The sequence below is a fragment of the Pleurodeles waltl genome, chromosome 4_2 (genome assembly GCF_031143425.1).
Source record: "Pleurodeles waltl isolate 20211129_DDA chromosome 4_2, aPleWal1.hap1.20221129, whole genome shotgun sequence".
In the NCBI taxonomy this organism is placed as follows: Eukaryota; Metazoa; Chordata; class Amphibia; order Caudata; family Salamandridae; genus Pleurodeles; species Pleurodeles waltl.
This window is the reverse complement of record NC_090443.1, coordinates 607,167,719-607,194,466: the sequence shown is the minus strand read 5'-3', so window position 1 is coordinate 607,194,466 and position 26,748 is coordinate 607,167,719. Positions and strand designations below refer to the sequence as shown.

Here is a 26,748-nt window from a genome sequence, read left to right as displayed (position 1 = left end):
CATAATAGACATATTGAACCAGAGGTTTCAGTGGTAACTCCTCATAAGGTGAAAGGTGATATAGATGTAACCTTTATCAGGGTTGAGATGGAAGTGATGCTGTCAGTTGTTGCACTGTTTTATATTTAAAAATGCAATAAATACAATTTTATAAAAATAGAGAGAGATTTCAGGGACATCACGGGGACTAAGGAAAATAAAGTGGACAAAAGAGGAATTGTCTCCAGGATGCCAGAAGTAGAGAGTGACTGGGTAAGCCAATATGTCTACACGGTCTATTGGTACAATAAATCTGTGTAAGGCTTGGAAAAGGGAGTGGTGGAAAACAGTTAGGGAAGTAAAGCCACTGAATGACAAAAAATTACTGAGGTGCCATAGGTTGCACCACATGTGAGGTCTAAAATGTATTGACTACAAGTTGTTGTTTGCCATATCGTGCTAACATATATCACAATATGAGAGATTAGTAGCAAAATATTATTTGCAAAAATAATTGACTAAAAATGAGTCACAAGGCCCTTTCTTGAGAGGAAGAAGAAAAGCAGCAAGGCTATGAGTTTAGGGTGACCGCCCATCTGTAATTTGTACTGTCCATAAATTAGCACTAGTGTCCATTGTTCGTGATTGGTGCCTTATGGGATGGCATTTGTCCGTAAGTTTAGCTTCAGAACAAAAGTTAATGCCTAAATTGAGATTCCCCAGCTGAACTGAAAGGGAGGGAGTCTTCTGTGCTCCATTTCGGAGGGAGGGCCAGACAGCTAATAATAAATAAGCCATGTAAGGGTGTCTGCTTCCCCAAAGAAACGCAAAAGTGTGCAACTCGTTAACCAAATGTAAAGACTGCTTGAGCATCGTTAATTGACGAGTCACTTGAAGTTTCCTGATGACAAGATATTTTCTTTTTGAGAGGGTGATCCAAGCTGAGCTGTGGAGTGCGTGCTTTTAATGGACAGATATACAAAAGTGTTTGCACTAGATAAAATCTGCATATTACTGAAATCTATAATTTAGAAGCACTTGTTATCTTTAGCCTAAATGTATATGTACATTTAGTGGTAGCCTATATTTTACTGTGTATAGTGCACAATTAAATAGTCACTTCCAGCCATGGATAAAGGATCTGATGGAATGGGGGAGGAAAGGAATAACATGTGCGGTTAGTACCCACAGATGAGGGGACGACAGCTGAAGTTTTGGCTTGGGGACAGCTACTCGAGAGATTTACAGATGGGGGCAATTTCAGTTCAGATTCTCTTGTGGAGGAGAAAGGGTGAGGGGCGAAATGGGATGAGCAACACATCACATCACAAACTTACAGAAGAATAGTGCTGGGCTATTTATGAAGAGTTAGCATACAGTTTTTAAATGTTTCTGTGTAACAAACTGACGCATAATAAACTGCCTCGCCCCACTCCCCTATCCAGTTGTCACTGCTTTCACTATCAGGCTAGGAAAGCAGAGCAATGAACCCTGTGGTGATTAGAAGAAAGTGTTCTAGTGGGAAAATCATGACAGTGTGTCAGAAACAGGCGCCCCTTGACCAATGACTTGTGTAGTTGCCTAGATGTGGCAAGAGCAATTAGTACATGGAAACCAAGAGTGTTTGCGTTGGGGTGGTTTATGGAGGGGAGAGTATCATCATAGGTGTAGTCGTTAAAGACCTCCACCAAAATATCCCAAGTCTGTGCAATAAATATTTTCACAGGCCTGCTTATTCTTCTCTGTATACAAATAACAATAATAATAATACTACTACTAATAATAATAATAATATTAATAATAATAATATCATTTGTACAGCTACTTAAGATGAAGTGGCCTGGTGCTAAGACTCGGTTCCTGTGAGGCAGACACACCTAAAATGTTCTCAAAATAATAAAAACCAGAAATAAAGGACCCTGTTTTTAATTGTTTCCTAAAAGAAGCTTCTGATAGACCCTGTCGAATAGACGGATGCAGAGAGTTCCAGATCTTTGGTGCCGAGTAGCTAAAGGAACTGCCTCTGATTCTGACTTTTTTACATTTAGAGACAATGGCCAGCTTGGCTTCAGATGATCCCAGGTGTCTAACTGGAACACAAGGTTTAACCAAACACTGGAGACAACATGGGCCAGTGTTGAAAAATGACTTCTAATAGTAGCAGAGAGCTTCAAACTTAAATCTTTACCTAGCTGGGAGCCAGTGGAGTTTACTCATACCTCTTCCGATGGAGACACGTTTCAAAAGTGCTGCAGAGTTTTGAACATGTTGATGTCTACTAAGTCGCAATTGGGAAAACAGAGAAACAGAATATTACAGTAGACCAACCTTGTGGTAATTAACGCTTGGACTAAACTTTTCTGAGCTTACACTGGCAGAAAACCTCAAATTTTCTTCAGGATTTTCAATATTCCAAAACATTTCCCAACTAATGAATTGATTTGGTTCTGAAGTTTTTGGTCAACCCAGATACCAAGATCTTTTACTTTTGATTTGGGAGAGGGTAGCGGACCTAAACTGTTAGACCACCAGGCGGCAGACCAAATAATGGGATAATTGCCCAAAGTCAGTTCCTCAGACTTTTCAGAGTTTAAATTTAAACAGTTATTTTCCATTCAGCTGGCTACTTCTGAAAGGCACAAGCACAGTCAGGAGGCGGTGTTATGGCTTTTTTGGTAAAAAGTGATAATAAGAATGTCACCCACGTATGAAATGATGTTAAATACATAGCGTTCGATGAAATCAGTCAGGAGATGGACTTAAATGTTAACAAGACCTATTGAACAACAATCTTTGGACACCTCCCAATCTGGATTCTGCACCAACCACAGCACTGAAACTGCCCTGATCGCTGCCACTGACGACATCAGTACCTTCCTGAATCAGGGAGAAATGGCCACGCTGATTGTCCTTGACCGCTCAGCAGCATTTGACACAGTATCCCACTACACTATTATCAAGAGGCCTCATCACATCGGAATCTGAGAAGATGAACTCAAATGGATTGACACCTTCCTCACCAGAAGTAACCAGAGAATCCGCCTACCACCGTATACCTCAGAGCCCAAGAACATCATCTATAGCATCCTTCAGCCCCACTCTGTTCAACACCTACATGACCCCCTAGGCCAACATCATAAGAACCCATGGACTAAGCATCATATCCTATGCAGATGACACCCAGCTCATCCTCTCTATAAAAAGACCCCTCCACCACAAGGGCCAACGTCCACAGATGCATGAACAAGCGTTGCCGAATGGATGAAAAGCAACTGTCTAAAATCCAGCACTGACAAAACTGAAGTGCTGATCTTCAGGAACAACACCTCTCCATGGAACTAATCCTGGTGGCCCTTTGAACTGGGACCCTCAGCCATTCTGACAGACCAAGCCCCCAACCGTGGCATTATCCTGGACAGCAACCTCACCATGAAAAGCCAGATCAATGCAGTCTCTTCCGCCTGCTTCCTCACTCTCCACAGGCTTCACAAAATCTTTAACTAAGCACCCGTCAACATAAGATGAACCATCACTCAAGCCCTAGTAACCAGCCGGCTGGACTACGGCAATGTACTCTACGTCGGAATCACCACTCACCTCCTGAAGAGACTGCATATCATACAGAATTTGGTGGCCAGACTCATCCTTGACCTCCCCAAATGGACCCACATCACCTCTCATCTCAAGAAATTCCAATGGCTCCCCATTCAGAAGAGGTGCCAATTCAAGATGTGCTTCCACACATACAAAGCCCTACACAACCAGGGACCAGTTTACATGAACCACCATCTGAACTTCCACCAACCCTCTGTGCTCCTACACCTTCTTCCTCGCACACACTCCTTGCATCTGCCAAAGCAATAGTGGATGACACCCCTTCTCCTACCTCACGGCAAAATCCTGGAACAATCTCCACTTTCCCATCCAGGCCTTATCCTCCCTTCTAGAATTCCAGAAAGGACTCAAGACCTGGCTGTTCAACTGAACACAATTGAAGTAGCAAGGCCCTCAAATGCCTGGATACCCTCATGGGTGATTAGCCACGCATTATAAATCCTGTTGATTTATTAATTGACCATTGTACCAGTAGAGTTTGCTGGGGTGGGTGGGTGCTGCTTGTTCAACTTCTGACAGGACCTCTTCTGTTTCTCTCCTCTCTGCTGAGACAAATCCCCACATACACAATACTTACTCATACTCATGGTGGACCCATCTTGTCTGATTTTAGGAATTGTCCCACCTTGTTCTTCATTTACTTATTTGTCTGGTTCTTAGCAACAACCCTTTGAAACAGTTGCTGTGGATCTCCCATCTGACCTCGATTTCATCCTGCTCTTTAAATCTATTTGTCTGGTGGTTTGTGCTTCCAGTTTAGAGATAAATGTAGAGTTCCAGAAGCATACAGTAGTGCTGTGATACAACAGACAAGTTGTGGTACCTCACATTCTGATATTAGGTGTGAGACTGTTGCCCACACTATCTGCTCTGCCTCATACGTTTTTTTTTGGTTTAACATTGACTGGAGGTTGAGGTGAGCAAGACTTTTTTTTCAACTTACCTAAACTAGCAGATGGTCACTTACCTTAATGTGTCCCGAATTGTTTTCCATAGGTTTTAAAATGTTTAGAAACATAATCATATCTTGCTGTTGCTTCCTCTCCAATAAAGTTTAGGTATGTCTGGATAGGGGTAATGAACTTGACACCGTACTCAAGGCCATTAATTTAGTATTGAACAAGGACACAATGTGTCACCTGAATGTAGCATTCCTAGTGGCAATCATATAGTGAGTAAATAGTGCTATGTAGAAAATAGTAAATAAATGCACTGATAAAGTAGTGAGGTATGGCCTCTCCTTGGATGTGCCTGTAAAACTGACCTTTTGTCCTGAGTTTTTGTTCTGAATTTTAACCCTTTGACCTGAATTTTGCCCCTTTGTCCTAAATTTTTTACAGTCCTGTCCAGAGTTATTTGATTTGAGCACTGGTACTACAGCAATTGTGTTGGTTAAGGGGCATGTCAAAGTCTGTGTGCTCCATCAGATCTGCTGTGAAAAGTGGTGCGGCTTCTTATTACGAGGCTGTGGGTGCTGTGCTACCTTTCACTCTGGTGTTCATATATTGTGCATGTTGTGCAGTAGCCAAACATATAGTTATGAGCATTGGCAAAGCTAATAGGTCTCGTCTTTGAAAAGCGGTAACAAACCTGTTTGAATCAGCAAAAAGAAAAAACATGCTTATTGCCAAAATGGCTTCTATGTAGTGACGCAGCTGCATGTAAGCTTCATGACACAGGGAGGAGAAGAGGGGTTGTTGTCTGAGGAAGTACTACAGTTTTTCAGACAGCAGCGATAACTATATGGTCAGACAATGTGGCAGCCATGTGATGCGATGTGCACACTCATGCATCATGATGTGGCAGTCATTTTTATGAACTTATTTTGGTGGATACGTATCTTGAAGTGCTGAATAAAAAAAAAACATAAAAGATGTGTGTAATCACCTCTACAGAAAGGTGCGCCCTCAAAGCAAATTGAAAGTTTAAAACATAACAGGACTAGGGGGGGCTTGGGGCAACAACAGAGGGCAGAACTGTAAGGGGAGCAAGTAAATTTCACTGAAGAGTCGTTACAGTGAAAAAGAAAGGGAGGTGGGGCAACAAGAGGATTATAAAAAAAAAAACAAGCAGGTCAGGGAGGAGTGGGAAAAGCACCAGATTAGCTGGGCAGTGAGGGAGCAACACAGAGAGTGAAATGGGTGGGAATGTAAAGGGGGAAGCATCACACCAATGGGTGAAGGAGAGAGAACAAGAAAACATATACACTCCCATGGAGTGCTTAAAGTAAAACAAAAAAGTAGTTCCCTCAATGTAAAATGTGTGTTGGACCTGGCATCCTTGGTGTGTGTTCCCCTGACCTTTTGCCTTCTGACCTCCTGTTTTTCTGACCACTTTTGCTGGCTTCAGGATTCTGTGTACTTCACCATTGCTAACTAGTGCTAAAGTGCAGGTGCTATGTATTCTAAAACATGGTAACACTGATGTATTCTCAATTGTCATGTTTCATTCACTTATAAGTCCCAAGTAAAGTGCACTATAAGTGTCCAGGGCTTGTAAATTAAATGCTACTAGTGGGCCTGCAGCAGTGGTTGTACCACCCACTTAAGTGGCCCTTTAAACACTTTTTTGGCCTGCCACTGCAGAGTCTGTATGTGACGTTTCACTTCCATGTCGACTTGGCTTTTGAAACCCCTTGCCAAGCCTTAATCTCCCCTTTTATTAAAGTATTTTATTACACTTAAGACACCCCTATGGTAGGCCGTAATTAGTTCATAGGGCAGGGTGCTGTGTAAGTAAAAGGGAGGACATATACTTTTTAGTTTGACATTTCCTGGTAGTGAAGAACTCCCAAATGTGATTTTCACTACTGTAAGGCCTACCCGTCTCATATGATAAAAATGGGGATTCTTTAATGCATTTATTAAGTGTAATTCCTGATTGGATAGAGGTAGACATGTGGAATTGTAATGATAAATACTCTTTAATGGTAAGGAGGAATTTATCTTTACAATTTTAAAAATCCCACTTTTAGATAGTTGGCATTTTTCTTGCTTTTACTCCTTTATGCTTGCTGCCTGCCTTCAATACACGTCTGGGATAGGAGACAGCTGGGCCTTGAGCATTCCCTTCAGACAGATACACACAGCGGGAGATTAGGTGTGACTGAGTGTTAATGGGCCATTAACTGGCTTGATGGGGGCGGAGCTTACCACTGCCCCACTTACACCTGAATAGACTTGTCCTGTCAATACACAATTAGGCTTAACAACCCTGCCTTGTCACTCCAGTCAGATTGGAGCCAGGATAAGGGAGACAGGGCATCTGTGCACTTTAAAGGAATGTCTCTAGAAGATTCACCCACTTTCCAGAACAATGGCACTAAAGTATAAATACTGGACCTCAGATACCACCACTTCAGTACACTTCTGGACCTTTGGATACTCTGCCGGGAAGAAGGACTGCTGTGCTGCTAAAAGGACTGCCACTGTGCTGGACTGCTACTTTGCTAGACTCCTGCTTTGCTGTGCTGACCTATGCCTGCTACCCTCTTGCTTGGGAGTGAGAAGGACTGGACCTGCATCTCTACAACTCAGAACTCAGAGTGACTTCAAGGGTCAGCTGACTGGCTTCCTGTTTTCTGAAGTCTCAGGGACACAAAAAACTTCCAACCAGCCTGCTCTTGCACCTGGACTCTGCCATCTGTGAGTCTACCCTGCCAAGTGGTACCACCTCAGTCCTGGATCCTTGGAAGAGGACCTAAGGTGCTCTGGCCTCTGTCATCCTCACCCGAACAGTCGCAAAGCAACGCCGCACAGACCATGCACCAGGATTTAAGGCACTGTCTTCAGCTCGCCTAAATGGGTCCCATGCTCTATCGTGGCCGGGCTGAACTCTTGACTTTGTCTTGGTCCGGCACGACCAGATAACCACAGCTGGCAATTTGCCCTGTTAGGCACTGTTTTCGCCTAAATGTTTAAAATTGCATATCTTGAGTTCTACTTTTTGGATTTGGATGTTTGTTGTTTTGGTCTTGTTTTACTTAGATAAACATTCTCTATTTTTCTTAAATGGTGTGGAATCTTTTGTGGTATTTTCACTGTTTTACTGTAATGTAAGTGTTGCACAAATACTTTACACATTGTCTCCTAATTTAAGCCTAACTGCTCTGTGCCAAGCTACCACAGGTTGAGGACACGTTCATTTAGGTTGTGAAACTGTCTTAAACCTGACTAGTATTGTGGTCCCTACTTGGACAGGGTGCATACCTCTGCCAACTAGAGACCCAATTTATAACAATGTGGTAGGATACAAGTCCACTAAAAGGCATTACAAAAAAGGTATGCTCCAGTGAAAGGACAAACACAAAAGAGGAAGTAGAGTAATCAAATAAAAAACAAGCAAATGGCAAAAAATGCCTCACTTAAAGCTGACTGTAAGTATTAGCACACTACATGATGGGTCTGCTGACAACAATTAGTTAATGCCGTTTGTAGATGCACCATATTAATGGCAAATCACCAGAACCTATAAATGTACTAAATCAGGGATGCTTGCCTTTGTCTTCCAACCCTACATAGTTAGTCAGATGAAATCATAGAATGGTTTACAGTCTTGAATATTCAAAGTGCAATATTACTAGTTTTAGTACCACTCCACATAATCATGTCTTATGACCCTACATGTCATCACCCTCAGTGGTCCCAGTGGGTAGTCATAATCTTGCTTCCGACTTGTTCTCCCATTGCTGTCATCAGCACAGCCATTCTGCATTTTAATATTGTCAAATAATCGAGTGGTACCTAGCATTGGTTCATTTATTTGTAAATCAATTTTGAAACATATTTGAGCCATCATTTTGTGAAGGCCTTAGTGGTCAGCTGGTGACAAAAGACAGCAACAGCTGCAGTGATTGCTGCAATACCCCTGATTGCTTAGTGAGGCTTTGAAAGAATGAACATTCAGTTGAGTACTCTGGTATGACATCCTTTACATCCTTTAAACCAGCTAGAATTAAGTATGCCAGTATAATTATAATCCCTTTTTAAAATTTTGAGTTTTATCTAAACATATTTGAACGTTTAAAAAACTAGAAACGTTTTAAAACGTTTCCACAACATATTTTATGAAATCTTACTTATAATCTGAGTGAAATAATCCTCGAGATGAAATGTTTTTAGTAAAGTGGTAAAAACTTCCCTTAGTCCTATACCTCAACAGGCTCTGTGGTCAGGGATAGGGCTGTGCAGTTGATAACTCTAAACAGTTGTTTCATATAAACTTTTCTCCATAACGCTTGCATCCTCTGTTAATTTACATAGTTCGGATTCGATTCTTCTCATGTATTTGATTAAAGGCATGCACACATTAAGGTATTTGGAAGGTCTCTTTTTAATTGACATTAAACTATTCCATACTTATCATTTGCAAAGGTTTTGTTAAAACTATGACCAGTGATCCGATCTTTGATTGTTTCCACGAATGAGCAAGCAGCAGCTCAGACATTACAAGAAGAATGCTTTCTGAGCATGTGCTTTTCATGATACAGGCGGGATACTCGTCAAAATCTAGAAGAGACACTTACAGATTATTCCTGAGCAATTGTTTTACCAGTGACTATCGTTAACTGTTTTCTGAATTGAATGCCAATAAGTATATTTGGACATCTCTGCCAAACACAAACCACTGTGCTTGATTATTTTTTTAACTTGCAATCATGACTTTTTTTAAAACTTTTTTTTTTAATCTATCAAGGGACAGAAGAGCTTCCAACAAACACGTTATGTAGCAGCCACAACAACTTCTATTATGAGCCGTGTTATAAATGAAAGAAGTGCAGGCACTCTGTACCGGATAGTACCTGCCCATTTAAAACACTGATTAGGAGTGCAATCACATAGCAGGATTATCGTAAAGCAAAACGTTTCTTTAAAACCATAAGGCCCAATTTAGAGTGTGGCAGATGAGTTACATCGTCACAGACGTGACGGATATCCCACCGCCTTATCCCAAGTGTCCGCGGATATAACCACTTCTAAATGGTGGACGGAATGTCTGTCGCGATTGTAACGAAATATCCCAAGAGCCATAACTCTAAATGGGAAATATAAAGAAAGGAGAGAGAAAATAACAAAACATCAAATGGACGAAGCAAAACATGTGCATCATTGCACATCAACATTATGAAATAAGTCACTTACCTGTAACTGTAGTTCTCCAGTATTGGAAGCTTTCATAGATTCACATGCTTGAATACTTCCCTGTCGTCGAGATGGGAGTCCCCGGTGGGATATACAACCTAGGCCTGAAAATGTACATATACAATACATGGCCTAGGCCTAGGCCTAAATAGAATAACCTATCACAGTCATTTTGTGAAATAGACCCAAACTCAAATTTGAACCAATCAGATTGCCTCACCCCTTAGAACCTCCTGTGAGGAGCTGCCTTTCCTCAGATTTTCCGAGCATAAGTGCTGTAATAATGAAGAACACTGAGAAAAGAGAGAAGGTGAGCTCCCCCGGGGAGGCGGGTGGGTCACATGAGAATGTATGAAAGCTTCCAATACTGGAGAACTACAATTACAGGTAAGTAAATTATTTCTTACTCCAGTATCGGAACTTTCATAGATTCACATGCTTGAATAAGACTAGCAAGCAGTAACCAACACATTTTCTGTATTGACAAACACTGTTCATCTCATCATAAGATATAGTTCACATTAAAACAGGTAAATGCAAAGCAATAAAAGTTAACCTTCTGAAACATAAATGAATATGCATAAGAGGTACGTTAATACTGAACAGAAAATGTGATATTATATCAGAAGTGGATGGTGGGAAAACAAACAGCTCACCTTACCGGAACAAATGTCTAAGGACTGCTTGACCCACCGCTGCATCTAGGAGCACCTCAGCATCCAGACAGTAATGCTTCGTGAAGGCGTGTGCCGTTCTCCACGTCGCTGCTCGACAGATGTCTGGCAGTGACACCCTGGAGAAGAGCGCACAAGATGTAGAGACTGCCCTGGTAGAATGCGCACGTACTCTGGCATCCAAGGGTCGACCAGCCCTTTGATGGTAAAAGGCTATTGCGCTTGAGATCCATCTAGAAATAGTCTGTTTAGTAACAAGGTGCCCTCTTCTAGGCGCACTAAATGCTGCAAGTAGTTGATTTGATTTCCAGATTGAGGATGTCCGCTGCAGATACAATTTAAGGCATCGTTTGACGTCAAGGGAATGCAGCAATCTTTCTGCTCCAGTCTGAGGCTGTGGAAAGAAAGTCTTTAGCACCACTGGCCCATTAATATGGAAGTCTGATGACACTTTGGGGATAAACTTAGGGTTTGTCCATAGAATGACTTTATCGTCAGCAAATCTCATGAAGGGTTCCTGGATGGTAAATGCTTGGATTTCGCATACTCGACAAGCAGATGTTAAAGCCAAGAGGAGCAGTACCTTCCAGGTGAGATACTTAATGTCTGACTTATGAATGGGCTCAAATGGCTGCTTCATTAGTTGAGCCTAGACTGTATTTAGTTGCCAAGCTGGAGGCGGTGCTCTGACTGGAGGAAAAGTTCGGTACAGACCGTTCATGAATTGCTTGATAAGCCTACGAGACCAGAGGGATTGTCCTTTAGAAAGCCGTCTATATCTGGAGATAACAGCCAGGTGAACTTTAATAGATGCATGCGCGAGACCGGAGTGCGCCAGATGAAGAAGATACAGTAATACCTGCTCTGGAGCAGATGTAAGCGGATGAATGCATTTGGAACACACCATCAACAAAACTGTTTCCATTTTAATTTATACGTTTTACTAGCGCTATCAGCACAAGCTTTAGCTAAAATAGTTTTGCAGTCATTAGGAATATTCAAATGGCCGAGCTCATTTAACTCAGGAGTCATGCACATAATCTGAGAGACTTGGGATCCGTATGCCTCACTTGGCCCTGGCTGATGGTTAGTAGCTCCAGGACCGGTGCTAACCTGATGGGAGGACATGAGTACAGCAACAGAAGTTCTGTGTACCACGGTTGACATGGTCAGGCTGGAGCGATTAGGATTATCTGGCAGGGTTCCAATTTGATCTTGCTGATGACCCGTGGAAGAAGAGGTATCGAGGAAAAGCGTAAGCATAAATCCCTGACCATGTTATCGAAAGGGCATTTCCCCACGACCCTGGTTGGTGATGCCAGCTTGCATAAAACCAGCATTTCACGTTCCGGGACGTCGCAAACAGGTCCAGATTTGGTTTTCCCCACCAGCGTCCTCTGATTCAGCTCCCACTCGTGGGAAGATGTGCTGAGCCTGCTTAGTGAGTCTGATGTGGTGTTGCTCACTCCCGGAAGAATGTTGACTGCACCAGGTCCAAATATTTTGAGCTTGTCTGGACAGCAGATGAGACCGAGTTCCTCCTTGTTTGTTGATGTAGTGCATGGTGGTCATGTTGTCCATTCGGACAAGCACAGATGAGCCTCAGATTCTCAGCAGAAATGCCAGGTACACAGCTCTGAGCTCGAGGAGGTTGATGTGAAGAGTAGCATGAGAGGGGGGCCACCTTCCACTCAATTGAAGATGTTGAAGACATGCACCCCATCCCTCTATCAAAGTAGCCGTTGTTATCGTAAACAGAAGGACCTTAGCTAAGAATCCTAAACCCTTGGAGATGTTTGTCGGTGTTGACCACCAATTGAGGGAGTCAGTGATCCTTGTTGTAATCTGTATGATGTCCCCGAAGGAACCTTGCGTCTGTTTCCACTGTTTGTCGAGCTCTTCTTTTAGAGGGCGCATCTGAAGGCGACAGTGGGGAACTAGATTGATACATGAGGACATCATCCCCAGTAATGATTTGAACTTTTGAACTGAAAGAAACTTTTTTTCCGAATTGTATCTGCTAGGGTAACGAGTTTGAGTTGTCGGTCCTCCACTGGGAACGCCTTTACTTGAGCTGTGTCCAGTATAGCTCCCAGGAAAACTATTCTTCTGGTAGGCTGAAGATGGGACTTGTCTCGGTTGAGAGTGAGACCAAGTTGATGGAATAGGTGTAACGTGATCTTGAGAGAGTGGCGTAGAGAGTGGACGTCCGGAGCCTTCAGTAACCAGTCATCCAGATATGGGAATATCTGGTGTTTGAAGTGCCTCAGATATGCTGCAACAGGGGCTAAGCATTTTGTGAAAATCCAGGGAGCGGATTTGAGTCCGAAAGGTAGCACTTTAAATTGAAAGTGCATGAACCATGAATCTTAAGAATTTCCTGCGTATGGGGTGAATGGGTATGTGGAAGTAGGCATCCTGCAGATCTAGGGAAGCCATGAAATCCCCTCTGTTGAGAAGGTGCAAAACATCCTTCAATGTCACCATGCGGAAGGATTGCTTGTTTAGATATTTGTTGAGCTGCCTCAGATCCAGGATGGGTCTCCACAAACGAGATTTCTTCCTGATGAGGAATAACAACGAGAATAGAAACCGCTTCCTTTTTGAGAATAAGGGACTACCTCTCTCGCCCCTTTGGATAACATGACATCTATTTCCAGAAGGAGAAGATGCAGAGGCTGTTGAGGTTCCCGGGAAGGCGGAGTCTCGGTGGCATGCAAGTGAACTCTAGCAGATGACCATGAGTTATTATGTCTAAAACCCACTTGTCGTTTGTGATCTAACCCCATAGCAGCAATGTCCAAAGCACAGTCAATAACCTCTGCAGATGTGCGTTGACCTTTAATGAGAATCTTTCTCGCTTCCGACTTGTTGGAATCTGGAAGAACGTCGACAGAGTGCGAAATGTCTGCCCATAGCTGCCTGTCATATCTGCCCAGGAGCGCCAGGGAATTTGCAGCATGGACCACAACGGCAGACATAGAAGAAAATATTTTTCCAATGTTCTCAAGTCACCTACCATCCTTGTCTGGAGGTGCAGATAGAAGAGCTGAAGGGTTTCTAGAATGTCGCTGGGCAGCCTGAGAAACCACTGAATCTGGTTTTGGATGACCCACCAGGCAAGCAGAGGCATCCTCTGTCACTTTATATTTCTTGTCCAGCTTTGGCAATACCGCTGGCACCATTGTAGGGTTCCGCATAATTTTTAAACCCTGTTTCCATACATGATCTATAATAGGGACTGCTCTGACTACTTTCCTATGAGGCTCCTTAAAGTCATATAAGAAGCAATCCTGCTGTGTGGATGGCATTTGGAGCTCAAAACGTGCAGCCGCTTTCTCTAATATATTATGAAAAGATCCAATATCCTCTGGAGGGGATTCAACTGCAGTTGTTTCTGGTGAATGGGGTGCTGGGAGTACATAATCATCCCATTCATCCTGCTCTGAAAGAACTTCTCCTTCATCAGCTGCTTGTCTGATGAGACTTGGACTTGTGGACTCTGTGGAGCTTGAGGAGGAATTTGCAGTGCAGCAGGAAGAACTGGTAGAGGTAGCCGAGTACATGGTGCAGTAACCACTGGTGTAGGATCTTTTGCCGACTGAGGATGTAAGCGCTCCCTATAATCCGCCAGCATGGCCTGTAGGTCAGAAACAAGACCAGAAGGCAAGCACACCATTCCTTGCTGTTGGTGCTGTGGGACTGGATCATAATAATGCTGATCATAATAGGAGTCATCATCAGAGTACTCCTGACATTTAACATGCACCTGGGATGGACTCCTGGCTACTCTAAACAACGCATCCTGATCTGATTCATCATCATCGTCGGCATCTAAAAAACAAGATGGCAAAAGTCTTGACACCTTGCTTGGTGATATGACAGACGGTGTCAAATGAGTCTTGGAAAGCCTCTTGAGAGGAGTATGCTCCGCATATTGATATAATAACAATGTTGATGGTCTCTGCTGCTTTGCTGGAAACATTTTGATAGTCAATGAGAAAAAAACCTGTTGTCGTCGACGGAGGCGTCGACGATATTGTTGTCACTGGAAACATCGTCGACGGTGTGGTCCTCGACTTTAGTACCGTCGACAGGAGTGTCGGCCACGGAGGTGTCGTCAGAAGCGTCGTCGACGGAGGTGTCGTCAACGAGGGCACCATCGACGGGAGCGTAGTCGTGAGATCAATCGTCAACGGGAGTGTTGTCGACGGGAATAGCGTTGACGAAATGTAGGAGGTGGAGTAGCTAGTTCAGAATTTTTTTTAACACATTCTGTGCCTGTTTTCTTCCTTTGCGGAGAGGTATGACTTTTAGAAGATGTCCCAGCTGATTTTTGAGCCGTTTTCCTAGGTGGCTCCTGAATATCCGAGCCCTCCTGCTTTCTTTTAACAGGTGTTTTAGGACCAGAAATAGAGGAGGAGGCACTATCCTCATCAGAGGCTGAGTGGCCAGTCTTACCTCTCTGAAGCCACAACAGCAGGCGACCCTCTCTGTCTTTCAAAGTCTTTGTAGAGAATTTTCTACATATTTAGCAGTCCTTCGTTTTATGGCTGTGATATAAGCAGTAAATGCATTCCTCATGTGGATGATCAACATATAGAGCCTGATTACAACTTTGGAGGAGGGTGTTAATCCGTCCCAAATGTGACAGATATCCTGCCCACCGTATTACGAGTTCCATAGGTTATAATGGGCTCGTAATATGGCGGGTGGTATATCCGTCACATTTGGGACGGATTAACATCCTCCTCCAAAGTTGTAATCAGGCCCATTATCTTTTCTTCAAGCAAGAGGCACAGGATCTAAAAAGGCCTTTCCTTGGTGTCTCTGACATGGCAGCCAGTTTGAAGTACCAGAGAAGAAAAGAAATGTCCCAGAACTGAAGTAGTAGATTGTCTGAGAGAAAATATTGAGCAGAGCTCAAAGGAGACTCCTCAGCACAACGTGCGGTGGAAAATATTAGGGAAGGCAGCTCCTCACAGGAGGTTCTAAGGGGTGAGGCAATCTGATTGGTTCAAATTTGAGTTTAGGTCTATTTTAGAAAATGACTGTGATAGGTTATGCTGTTGAGGTCTAGGCCTTGTATTGTGTATGTACATTTTCAGGCCAAGGTTGTAAATTCCACTGGGGACTCCCATCTCGACGAACTGGAAGTATTCAAGCATGTGAATCTATGAAAGTTCCAATACTGGAGTAAACATATTTATTGTCTAGAACAGAGTCTGATCTGTGAAAACTCCTGTAACTTGTGCCAGTCTTCGATTATAACCACAATTGATTCTACAGTACAGCTGTTTGTGGTATTTGCCTAACATTACTACCCACTCATAACTTACAACGGCCGCAAGAAACAGGAGTAAGTGGACTGCATTTATGAAAAGACACACTACGTATTACTTTACGAGCCGTACATTTACAAAGGTGCGTGTACGCAAGGAAGGTTAATACATCTTTAATTTAGCTTTAGTTATCCTATTTCTGGTTCTTTAGAATATGTTTCCTAACGTGTTATTTCTTCCTAAACCGTCCCCATGAAAATATGTAATAGATTGTTTCATGCTTACACTAAATTTACACAAAGACCTATGAGATATTAAGCAGTTGAGCTAAATGTACGCGTATGTGAAACATATTATCTAGTGTTTTTTAATGCAGCAAAGTTTACTTGAGTGAGCGTTCACCACATTTATTTAGAATTTCAGAACTTCATGACCTGCTTGAAGACGTTTGTAAATTGACCCCTCAATGTTTTAAAGGCAGTGTAAAACGCATTCATTTTCGCTGTTTTATATAGCACCACGAGTCACCAAAAGCGTTTCAAGTTAGTGGGCAAATATTTCAGGGAAGAAAGAGAAATAACCATTGCATATGGAAATTGCCAAGTGCCACCTTAGGCTTACCTATGATTTTGTCGCCGGGTGTGTATACGGTCTGGTTTACAGTTATATTGAAAGGGGCGGGTGATGTCTGAGCTGTCACTCCATGTTCTGGCGTCATTGAACTGCAAGCACTCTGCACCTTTCCATTCGGATAGGCACAGACATGGAGAGGCAGCATTAGTCCCAACATCCAGCACAGAGGCGAATCCATCTGGGGGTAGAGACATGATGTCAGCAAGTGGCCATTTTGTAGGACTTGAATGCACTTCCATAAAACTAAAGTATTGTTTTATCCATATTGAAAAATGCTTTAACAAGGTGGAAGAACACAATATGCGATTCTGTAAAGATGGTAGATTTTTATTAGGCTAGCATATATTTTGTTGCAAGGTTTCAGGACTGCATGCATCTCTTCATGAGACAGGTATGGTATAGTTAGTACTTTACTTAAATACATAAGTTAATGTTCTTGAAAGCCAGTAGCCAAAGTAACCTCATAAAGGTATCTTCTGTGCAGGAGCACCTTTTTAACTGTACCTTATGTATCTATAGTTGCTGTTCATTGCTTCTTCGAAAACCCAGCACATCGTGAATTTCAATGGTTGTAACTATTTTAGCATTTAAAAGAGTTTGGCAAAACAGGCCACCCACAGGTAGATGCAGCCACCTAAAACGAATCCCACAACTACACATCTCCCACCCCCTGAAGTTTCTAACCCCACCCTTGACTACTCAATTATCAAAAGTTATATCACATTTTACTCTTCCAAAACCATGGGAGTTCCAAACAGGGATACTACAGTGAAGTTGACCAAACCTAGGGCCCTTAGGGATTGTGGACAGATCAAGCCTCCATAATCTTTGTCTATATAAAACAGGCCAAGGTTCCAAAATCTAGTAGAATTTTTTTTTTTTTGCTAGATCATTCATTAATGTCTCATGGCCCAAAGGCCCCAGGGTTTCCAGCATATCTTTAAACCACACATTTTAAGACAAGTCATGCAATTAGTAATTTAGGGCCAGATGTATGAAAGCCTTTTCCCAGTCGTAAATGGCCCATCGGGCCGTTTGCGACTGGGAAAAAGCTTTTCCCCATATAACATTCCTATTCTGCAAGTCGGTAACCTGTTACCGACTCGCAGAATAGGTTTGTGAGTTGCTGTTAGGAGGGGGCGTGCTAGGGCGTCCCTTCCTCATAGCGAGTCACAGAGGGATGTAAGATTGTCTTGTGACCTTGAATGTAGTCGCTAAACAATCACAGTTAACACCAACATCAAGTTGGTGGTAACCCATTCGCAAATGGGAATGAAAGCAAAAATATTTTTTCAGAGATGGTAGTGGTCCCATGGACCACTGCCTGCTCTGAAAAATGAAAAGAAAACTTTTCATTGTTTTGTTTGACATGCATCCCTTTGTCCTTTAAAGAAAACAGACTGCATTTTGTTTTTTAAACTGCTTTATTTAAAAAGCTATCAGAGACATGGTAGTCTGTTGTCCCCAGCAGGCCACCATCCCTGTGAGTACGGCCATTCCCCATGGGGTCGCAAATTGCAACCTTCCTCATCAATATTGATTAAGTAGGTAATTTGAGACCCCACTGGGAATAGCAAACAGTGTTAAATACACTGTTATACATCCCAGTTTCAAATTTCCTAACAAAGAATTGCTAAGATTCGCTATTAGGAAATCAGAAAGCCAAACATATACACATCTGTCCCCTGGTGCTTTAAAACAGAACTTTGTCAAAAGTTCCCAAACTTTCAGAACTTCTTCTGAGTAACTTCTTTTGGGTTGGAAAGTGTCCAGCAGCACCAGCCAAAGGTTCAGAAGCTCTGAATTGCCCTTGTGAGGTCTGGGACTCAGTCTCCCACAATGCACCAGCACAGTCCAGGCACAATCCATTTAACTCTGGTCAACTGGGATTATCTGCTTTTTGGGCTTGCAGGTGACTCCTTCTAACACTTTTCTACCTGTACCTGCTCAGGGAGTCCACTCCTTTTCCTTTTAAAGTAGACACAGTCTTTTCCTTATGGAGCCTTGAGAGTGCAGCAGGTGCAGCCCTTCTGAGTGCATGCCTCATGCGGTGAAGTCCAAAGGTCCAGTAGAGTGGTCCTTCTTCTCTTGTTGTTCCAGTCAGTGTTCTGAGCAGCTCCTGCACTTCTGCCATATGCATCTTCCATACTGGGCTGGCAAGAGCAAGGGGGCACCTCAACCAATAGGCCTCAAGCTGCTATAACCACTTCCTGCAAAGTGTGGCATATTTTTTATCCAAAATGCACTATTCTCCAAAAATCAAAATGAAGAAATTGTCTCCTAGGAGAGTATCTCTGGCAAACCCACCCCACAGATGTGGTAAAAAATTCTCTACACTCCATTTCCAACCCTCTACTTATCTAATTAGGGAGGCCCCCATCAAGCTGGGGATCAAGGAAGTGGGGCCTGGCCTGGGTCCTTTGACATCTGCTCTTCTGCCTTTGAAGTCCAGCTTATCTCCCCATTCCTCTTTCTGTCCTGCCTTCTCCATTAAACAGATCTCCCCCCACCAAATGGATGTATTGCTTTAGCCCTCGCGTCTTCACACCTACTCCAGGAGCAGCTTAGCTCAGGCTTGCTAAAGCTAAACAATCAGAAGAGGCTGCTACAGGGCTGCTTTAGGTACATTCAGCTTAGTAGTTCTAAAACTACTGTCCTGTAGTAGCTATATTACTTCTGACCCTGGCAAATTATGGTATTTATTGTAGCTAATAAATTGACACTTTGAATCATATTGCTAGCTAACACCAATCAAAAGTTAGACCTTATTGAAGTTTAATAAAGCCTGTCCATGTTAGCCTATGGGGCTAGCAGCACTACAATAGGGAAAATGATTTTGGCTGTTTTTCCCTGCCAAGGCATACAAAACATATGTTATATTGTGCCTACTTTATAACCAGACACCCTACTCTTGGGGCACATAGAGCAGACCTGACAGGTGACTTCTAAGTTATAAAAAGGTAGTTTTGGACTTTTGAAGTGCTTTTAATTCTGAAGTTGAACTTGGGCATACTTTTATTTTACAGCAAGCCTGCAAGGCAGGTCTTGCTTTGAAATGACACCAGACACCACAGCAGTGCACACTTAAGTGCATTAAGTCCACTGAGGTCCCTAAATATACATGTCGTACCATATACTATGGACATACATGTAGGTTGTCTTCGCCAATTAGGAAAATATCAATTACCAAATACCTTTAAAGGACAAAGCAGCAGTCCTGGGCTTGGTAAACAGAGCCCAGGGCACTTTCAGAGTCAGTAACAACCAGCATTATTCCAAAATGGGGATGATTTTCCTGCAATCTCCCTACAGGGAATGGACTTTACAGTGGAACATCATCCTGGAATGGACCGTGGCAATGCTGATGATCTCTCCAGGTTCTTCTGCTTTAGTGAATAGGACTACCAAAGGTTTGGGTCGCTCTCTCTACTTTCAGCTGGGTGGACATGTGTTAGATCTGTCATGCTTGTCGTGGTTTCCCCCTGACTTTTTAACTTCAGACCTCCTGTTTTGCTGACTTTGTTTTTGCTGGTCTTAAGATTCTGCACACTTGCTGATCAGTGTAGTAGTAGGGAAAGATGCGGAAGACATTGTAACGTGAACGGTTAATTAGCTTGAACAGTGTATATGGGCGTGATGCCTGCCGAAGCCAGAACAACGTGAAAGAAATTCACGATGTTCGCTTTCAAGCTTGTTTTCTTTTGACATTCCGTAGATAAACTTATTCGCAGCTGCATGTGTGAGAAACAGGCTGTAAAGGAGAGTCAGTCTCAACCTTGAGAACGAGACCACAGTAAAAGATGGAATGAAAACAATGGCCAGGGAATGGCAAGGCAGCCAAGAGACGTGTACTGATAACATAGCTAGAAAATACTCGAAGGGGGTAGAATCCAAGCTTCAGGTTATTTAAACACTGAAAGGTGGGTGAGGGAATTTTGAAGCTCGCAGATGGAGTTATGAAACTGTCATCTTCAGACCCAGAGCTGCCTCCCTGTTTTGCTGTTCCAAGACCGTGACGCTCGAGGGGGAGAGAGGTCCAAGCGGGCGGTAGAGGGCTTCCCAGCATTCGTGGACTAAGTTAAGTTCCACCCAGGGATGAAAGGCTTTTCGTTTCTCTGCTCTATTATTATGATTGATTATTATATTTGCACTGTGTTTATAATCTGAGAAATTCAGCTCGTTTATAGTTTTTCTCTGCCTTACTGAACATCGTAGTGTAAGTCTGCCACAGTAATTGAAATGTGCATTTTAGTGTGCAGTAAATCAAAGCTCATCTGAAGTATTCAACTCGTTAATATTCTGCTCCCTGAACATCATAGTGTATCACATGTTGGTATACAGTTATTCCAAGTTTATATCTGTCAATGAACTCTTTACTCAGATGTATGCATAGATGCGCTTTGTAGTGTACTTATATATAAACATTTATATAGATGTTTTTTTATTTACTATTCTTACTCTGTCAATGAACTCTTTGCTCATTCGTATACATAGATACTATCTGTAGTGTACATATATATGAATAGATGCTTTTCATTGCCATTCTTATTTCACTATTGTTAATGTGCTAAATGCCTGCATTTATCTGAAATTATAGTAAAGTTAAATTTATTCATAATTGGCGTGTGGTCCTTCATTGAGCGTCCTTATTGACTTATACCGAACAGGTGTCAACCAGCCACCTGGATAGGACACTTGCGTATCCCCAATTGTTCTATTTAATTTACTTAAAGGTACCTAGTAAAATGCAATATATGTGCTCAGGGCATGTAAATTAAATGCTACTAGTGGGTCTGCAGGACTGAATGTGCCATCTGCTCATGTACCCGTTTAAACATGACTAAGGCCTGCCCTGCAGAGCCTCTGTGTGCAATTTTGAGCTGACATGTCAACCTGGCAAAATACCCTTTTGCTAGGCCCAAACCATCCTTTTCAGTACATGCAAGTCACCTCTAAGGTGGGCCCTAATTGAAGTCTCAGGGACATAAAAGACTTCCAACCAACTTACATATACACCTGGACTCTGCCACCTGTCAGTCTGCCCTACTAACTGGTGCTACCCCAGTCTTGGCCGCTTGGAAGTTGGTTTAAGGTGTTTGCTGTAGCTGAAATGACACATTGCTGCTGCGCGGATCAGAACCAGCACATCGGTCCTGTTGGGTGGATCGGTCCCATTGTGTTTATCAGAGTCATTGCATCGCCTCTCCAGCATGGATTAAAGTTGGTGCATAACTTTCGGAACCACCGCATCTCAAACCTGATGCATCACTGCTGTTATGTGGAGAGAATCGATGCATCTTCCATACTGCATTGGAAAGATCACTTCCACTACCAGGATCAACGCCGATGCATCACTTCAGCCTGCTCCCCACATCTTCAATTTTGATGCAACCAGGATTAAGGCTTTAAAGTACTTTGGTTCAACTGACCCAACGGGGTCCCTGTAGCCAGTCTGCGCTCCATCTTTGTCAGCCTGAATGTTTGACTTTGTTCCAGTTTGGTGTGACCTTTACTTGTTTCTAAGCACTGTTTTACAGTCCATTCTTTAAAAATTCATATCTCAAGCTCTACTAATTAGAATTTTGTTATTTTGGTCTTGTTTTATTTATTACATTAAATTCTACGTCTCTATCTAACCAGATGTAGTACCTTTTTGTCTGGTATTTTTACTGTTTAAAGTGTTGCACAAATACTTTACACATTGTCTCTCATTTTAAGCCAGACTGATTTGTGCCAAGCTATCATAGGGTGAGCACAGGTTAATTTAGAGTGTGTTTGTGACTTACCCTGCCTAGGACTGTTGTTCCTGCTTGGTCAGGGTGCAGATTACTGTCAACCAGAAACCCTATTTCTAACAGTTCTGATCAATTCAGGGAAAACAGCAACATTTTTGATAAACTTATCAACGGTCTTTTTACTACACTTACATTAGTCTATAATGAACAGAGGGGCACTTTTATATGTACAGCGTTAAAATATTGTCTACCCACCATGAATTTTAATTAGTGCCTATACCTCCATTTTCTCACTCAAGACTCCTATTGTCAATATGAGCAGACAGTAATTTTCTGTAGTCTTCCCAGTAGCTTGAGGGCATTGCTGAGGGTAGACCAACATTCTAGGGACTTCTACATGATCTCAGTACATGCCTAGATCATTCAGACAATATGTAAAGTTAAGTCTCTCCTTCCTTTACCCGTTCATAGTATTGCTGAGTATAAACAGTAAGTGGGGGATGACACTCCTATTAGAGCGATGGCAAGTTTTATATGCACATAAGTCTTGACTGATATTAAAAAGCCCAAGAAGTCTTTTTTAAATACTAAAAGTGACTGAAAGCATGACCCTATTGTGAAGAATTCAAGGACTTCTGTTTGTGCATGAGGTTCTGAAGTACTGGGAGGTCTAGAAAGACTGTGGTGTACTTCGGCAATCTGAAGTTTAGAGGTGTGGCCTGGGATTAAAAAGCAACAGTGGTTATTGAACATATGTTAATTATCTCATTTGATGCTTGGATTTCTGGTGCAGCAGGAACATGAATGTTTTAACTATATGTGGCTGTTTTTTAAGTCTGTTAATATAGGAGTAGGTGTGTGGTTTTCTAATTCCAGAAATGAGTGTCATTTGTATTAATGATGGGACTGATAATAATTGTGTTTTAATTATTGTTTACATTTTAAAAAAGTGTTACTGTACATCATGAGAAATGGGAGGCAAGTTAGCATAGATTTAGTAGTCATTTTCCATGGGTATACAAGTGTTTTTGGTAATTTTCGATTTTGCTATCAAACCTCTCAGTAACTCCATACTTCAAGGATATCCTTTGGTGGGTGGGCTAACCACATTCCCTAGGGCACTCTGATTGTTAATAATACTATAAAGCATATTAGCTCCAAAACACGTGCCAGGGATAAAGTTCTATTGATCTGAATGAGGCTGCTTTGACATTAGTGGAGTAATCCCAGAACCAACCATCTCAAATTTTGTTGCCAGTGGTAATTAACGAGATGAGTTTGTAAGAGTGCATTTACCTATTCAGTTTGAGGAACACTATTGTCCTTTCTGCTCTCCTGCTATCAGACAGTGTCTATTCTTAGCACTTAAGCATATACATTCACACCTTTAGGTCTAATATTACTGTAAAACTACTGTATCTGGACAGAGAGCCTTGCCAGTTTGAAGATAAAAGATATCACCCATAATGTAATCTTAAATTATGTTATATTGATTTGTAGAGGACACTAACCAACCCAGTGGGTTCCCCGCAAATACTCAACAATGATGGGGGAAGTTCAATCACACTCATGTACCCACATTTATGGTGACAAACTGAAGACAACACATGTGTGCGTACCTCATCCTACCCTAAGGCACAGCTTTTATGTATAGATTGTCAGTAATCCCAAGACCCCATACTAATACACTCACCATTTAGCGTTGGGTCTCAGAATCATCCTTAACTTCTTGTACTGGTGTTTGTTTCATCTAGCTATACTGCCAAATTCAGTTTTCACTGTTGCAAGGCCTATCCCTCCCATAGGTTAACATGCGGGATGCCTTTTAAAATCCTTAAGGTGTAGCTTCCCATTGAGACCAGATAGAAAATTGGAGTTTGGTGTCTCTGAACTCACCATTTAAAAATACATCTCTTGGTAAAGTTGTTTTTTAAATTGTCTGTTTGAAAATGCCACTTTTAGAAAGTGGGTATTTTCTTACTTAAACCATTCTGTGACTCTGACTACTTGAGTATTCCCTGTCTGGGTAAGACTGACAATTGGGCTATTTGTGAATCCCCTCTAGAGAGTGACACAAAAGTAGCTGCATATCCCAATGAATCATCTGGGCTAGAGTGGAGCGAGGTGTGGTCACTAACACCTGAATGAGCGGTGCCTGCCCTCACCCAATGCAGTCTCCAACCCTCTGGTGTGTGTCTGGGACTAGGCCTGGGCAAGGCAGGATCTTGTGAGCAACAGAGACTTTCCTTTGAAGTTTGCCTACTTCAAAGGCAGAAAGGGGTATAAGTAGTGGACCCAAAACCCCAGATCTTTAGATTACTTCCGAAACCAAGAGGAACCTCTGCCTAGGAGAAGAGCTGGAGAAGGAGTACTGCCCCTTTGCCTGTGACTGTGTTTTGCTGGGTTGGCCTGCAGTTGCTGCTTCTGCCTGAACGAGGACAAAGACTGGACTTTGTGATATATTCCTGTTTGTGAAGAATCTCAAAGGGCTGGGACTGAGCTTGCCTCCTGTTTTGAAAACTCAGGGCCATGAAAGACTCCCTCTGTCAGCACCTGGACTCTCTGCTGAGACTCCTGCCCTGGGAAGTGGTGCCCTTTCCAGTCCCTGGGCCCTTGAAAGGTGAAGCTGGTAGCACAAGGACTGAAATCCACGCACAGGAAGCCATGCAGGGACAATTTTGATGCACCACCTGCAACCTGGCTGTGAAAATGATGTGCCACCCGCTTCACGACTGAAATCGACTCATCACCTGCACTGCGGCTTGGAAATCGACGCATCATCTGCATCGTGGCTCGAGAAATGACGCAACACCCGCTTGCGGCTGCTGATAACGGAGCAAACCCAATGCAGTGAGGTTTTCCAACACCGTGCAACCGGATTTCTCACACATCGTTGCTGGACATCAAAATCATAGTGAACCTGCGCGGGTCCAGTGTACCCAGTCCGGGATTCGGCGCATCGCTGTCTTGCAGGAGTGAAAAATGACGCATTGCCTACCCGACCAGAGAAGAAACGACAAACGGCTTTTCCAACGCCCGCTCGCCCGTGCGGCTTTATTTTTTAGTGCAAACCAGGTACTTTGGGCCAGATGTAGCAAGGCTTTTGCGCCTCGCAAGCAGTGAAAATCGCTGTTTACGAGGCGCAAAAGCCACATCGCGATGCCCATTCCCATTTTGCGAGTCGGTAACCTAGTTACGAACTCGCAAAATGGGAATGCAAGTCGCAAATAGGAAGAGGTGTTCCCCTTCCTATTTGTGAGTCGCACTGCGATGCAGAATTGCTTTGTGACCACAAACGCGGTCGCAAAGCAATTTGCAGTTACCACCAGTGTCACACAGGTGGTAACCCATTCGCAAAAGGGAAGGGGTCCCCATGGGACCCCTTCGCCTTTGTGAATGGCCCTGAAAAATTGTTTTCAGAGCAGGCAGTGGTCCATAGGAAACTGACACGTTTCATTTTTTCGTTTGTCATGCATCTAATTTTCCTTTAAGGAAAACGGGCTGCATTACAAAAAAAAAAAAACTGCTTTATTTAAAAGTAGTCACAGACATGGTGGTCTGCTGTCTCCAGCGGGCCACCATCCCTGTGAGTACTGCGACTCGCAAGGGGGTCGCAAATTAATTATTATCCCCCTTGTGACTCGCAGATGATGTCAGGGACACCATCCTGCATCCGGCTTTGAGTCGCAAAGCCGGAATTTCCTACATCTGGTCCTTAGTGTAAAAGCAACGTTCCCATTGTTTTCTATGGAGTAAGAATCTATTCTTTTGAAAATCCATATCTTGACTAGTGTATGTTGGATTTTTGTCGTTTTGGTCTTGTTTGATTTAGATAAGTATTGTCTATTTATTTAGACTGGTGTGGTGTCCATTTTGTATTTTGTATTCTGTATGTGTCGGTACAAATACTTTATACATTGCCTTTGAGATAAGCCTGACTGCTTATGCCAAGCTACCAAGGGGGTGAGCAGGGGTTTTCTAACTGTGTATCTCTAGTGCCCTGACTAGAGTGATGATCACTGCTTGGACAGAGTGCAACCTGACTGTCAACCAGAGACATAATTTCTAACATTGGTGATCAGCGGTGAGAATAGAACTTGTATTTGGCCCTCATTATGACCCTGGCGGTCAACGGTAATAAGGTGGAAAGTACTGCCAACAGGCTGGTGGTACGTTCCACCATATTATGACATTAGCGGTTTGGCTAAGCCAAACCGCCAATGTACCACACTGACTGCCACAGCGGTAATGGCCGCTGGGCTGGAGATATCAATCTCTAGCCCGGCAACCGTCACTGTACCGCCTGCGGGATAATGACCCCGCCAACCGCCATGGTCTTTGTGGCTTCCTTCCCACCACAAAAACCATGGCGGTAGGCACTATTAGTGACAGAGAATTCCTTCCCTGTCACTGATAGAGGTCTTCCCGCCCCCACCCCTCTCCCCAGATTCCCCCACCCCCTCTTACTCTCCAGACCCCCTTTCATTCACGCCCCTCCCTTCACACATGCATACACACACCCATTCCCACATTCATCCATGCATGCATACATCCATTCACACACACATCCACACACACTTTCATACATACATGCAGACACACATTCACAGAACATCTTTCTGGCGGAAATCCGGCTGTGGTCATAATACGGCGGATGGCTGGTGGCCACGGTGACGGGCTTTTGGCGGCC

The 26,748-nt window shown here is 43.0% G+C and overlaps 1 protein-coding gene across 3 annotated transcripts in view; it reads right to left on the bottom strand.

The window, feature by feature from the left end:
- The window catches only part of LOC138294190 (putative ferric-chelate reductase 1), a 173,259-nt gene that overhangs the window by 100,810 nt on the left and 45,701 nt on the right, over window positions 1-26,748 (bottom strand). For all 3 annotated transcript variants that reach the window (XM_069233352.1, XM_069233353.1, XM_069233354.1), the window contains exon 2: window positions 16,312-16,501. In XM_069233352.1, coding sequence (XP_069089453.1) covers window positions 16,312-16,501 — 190 coding nt within the window. The remainder of the gene's footprint in view (window positions 1-16,311; window positions 16,502-26,748) is intronic.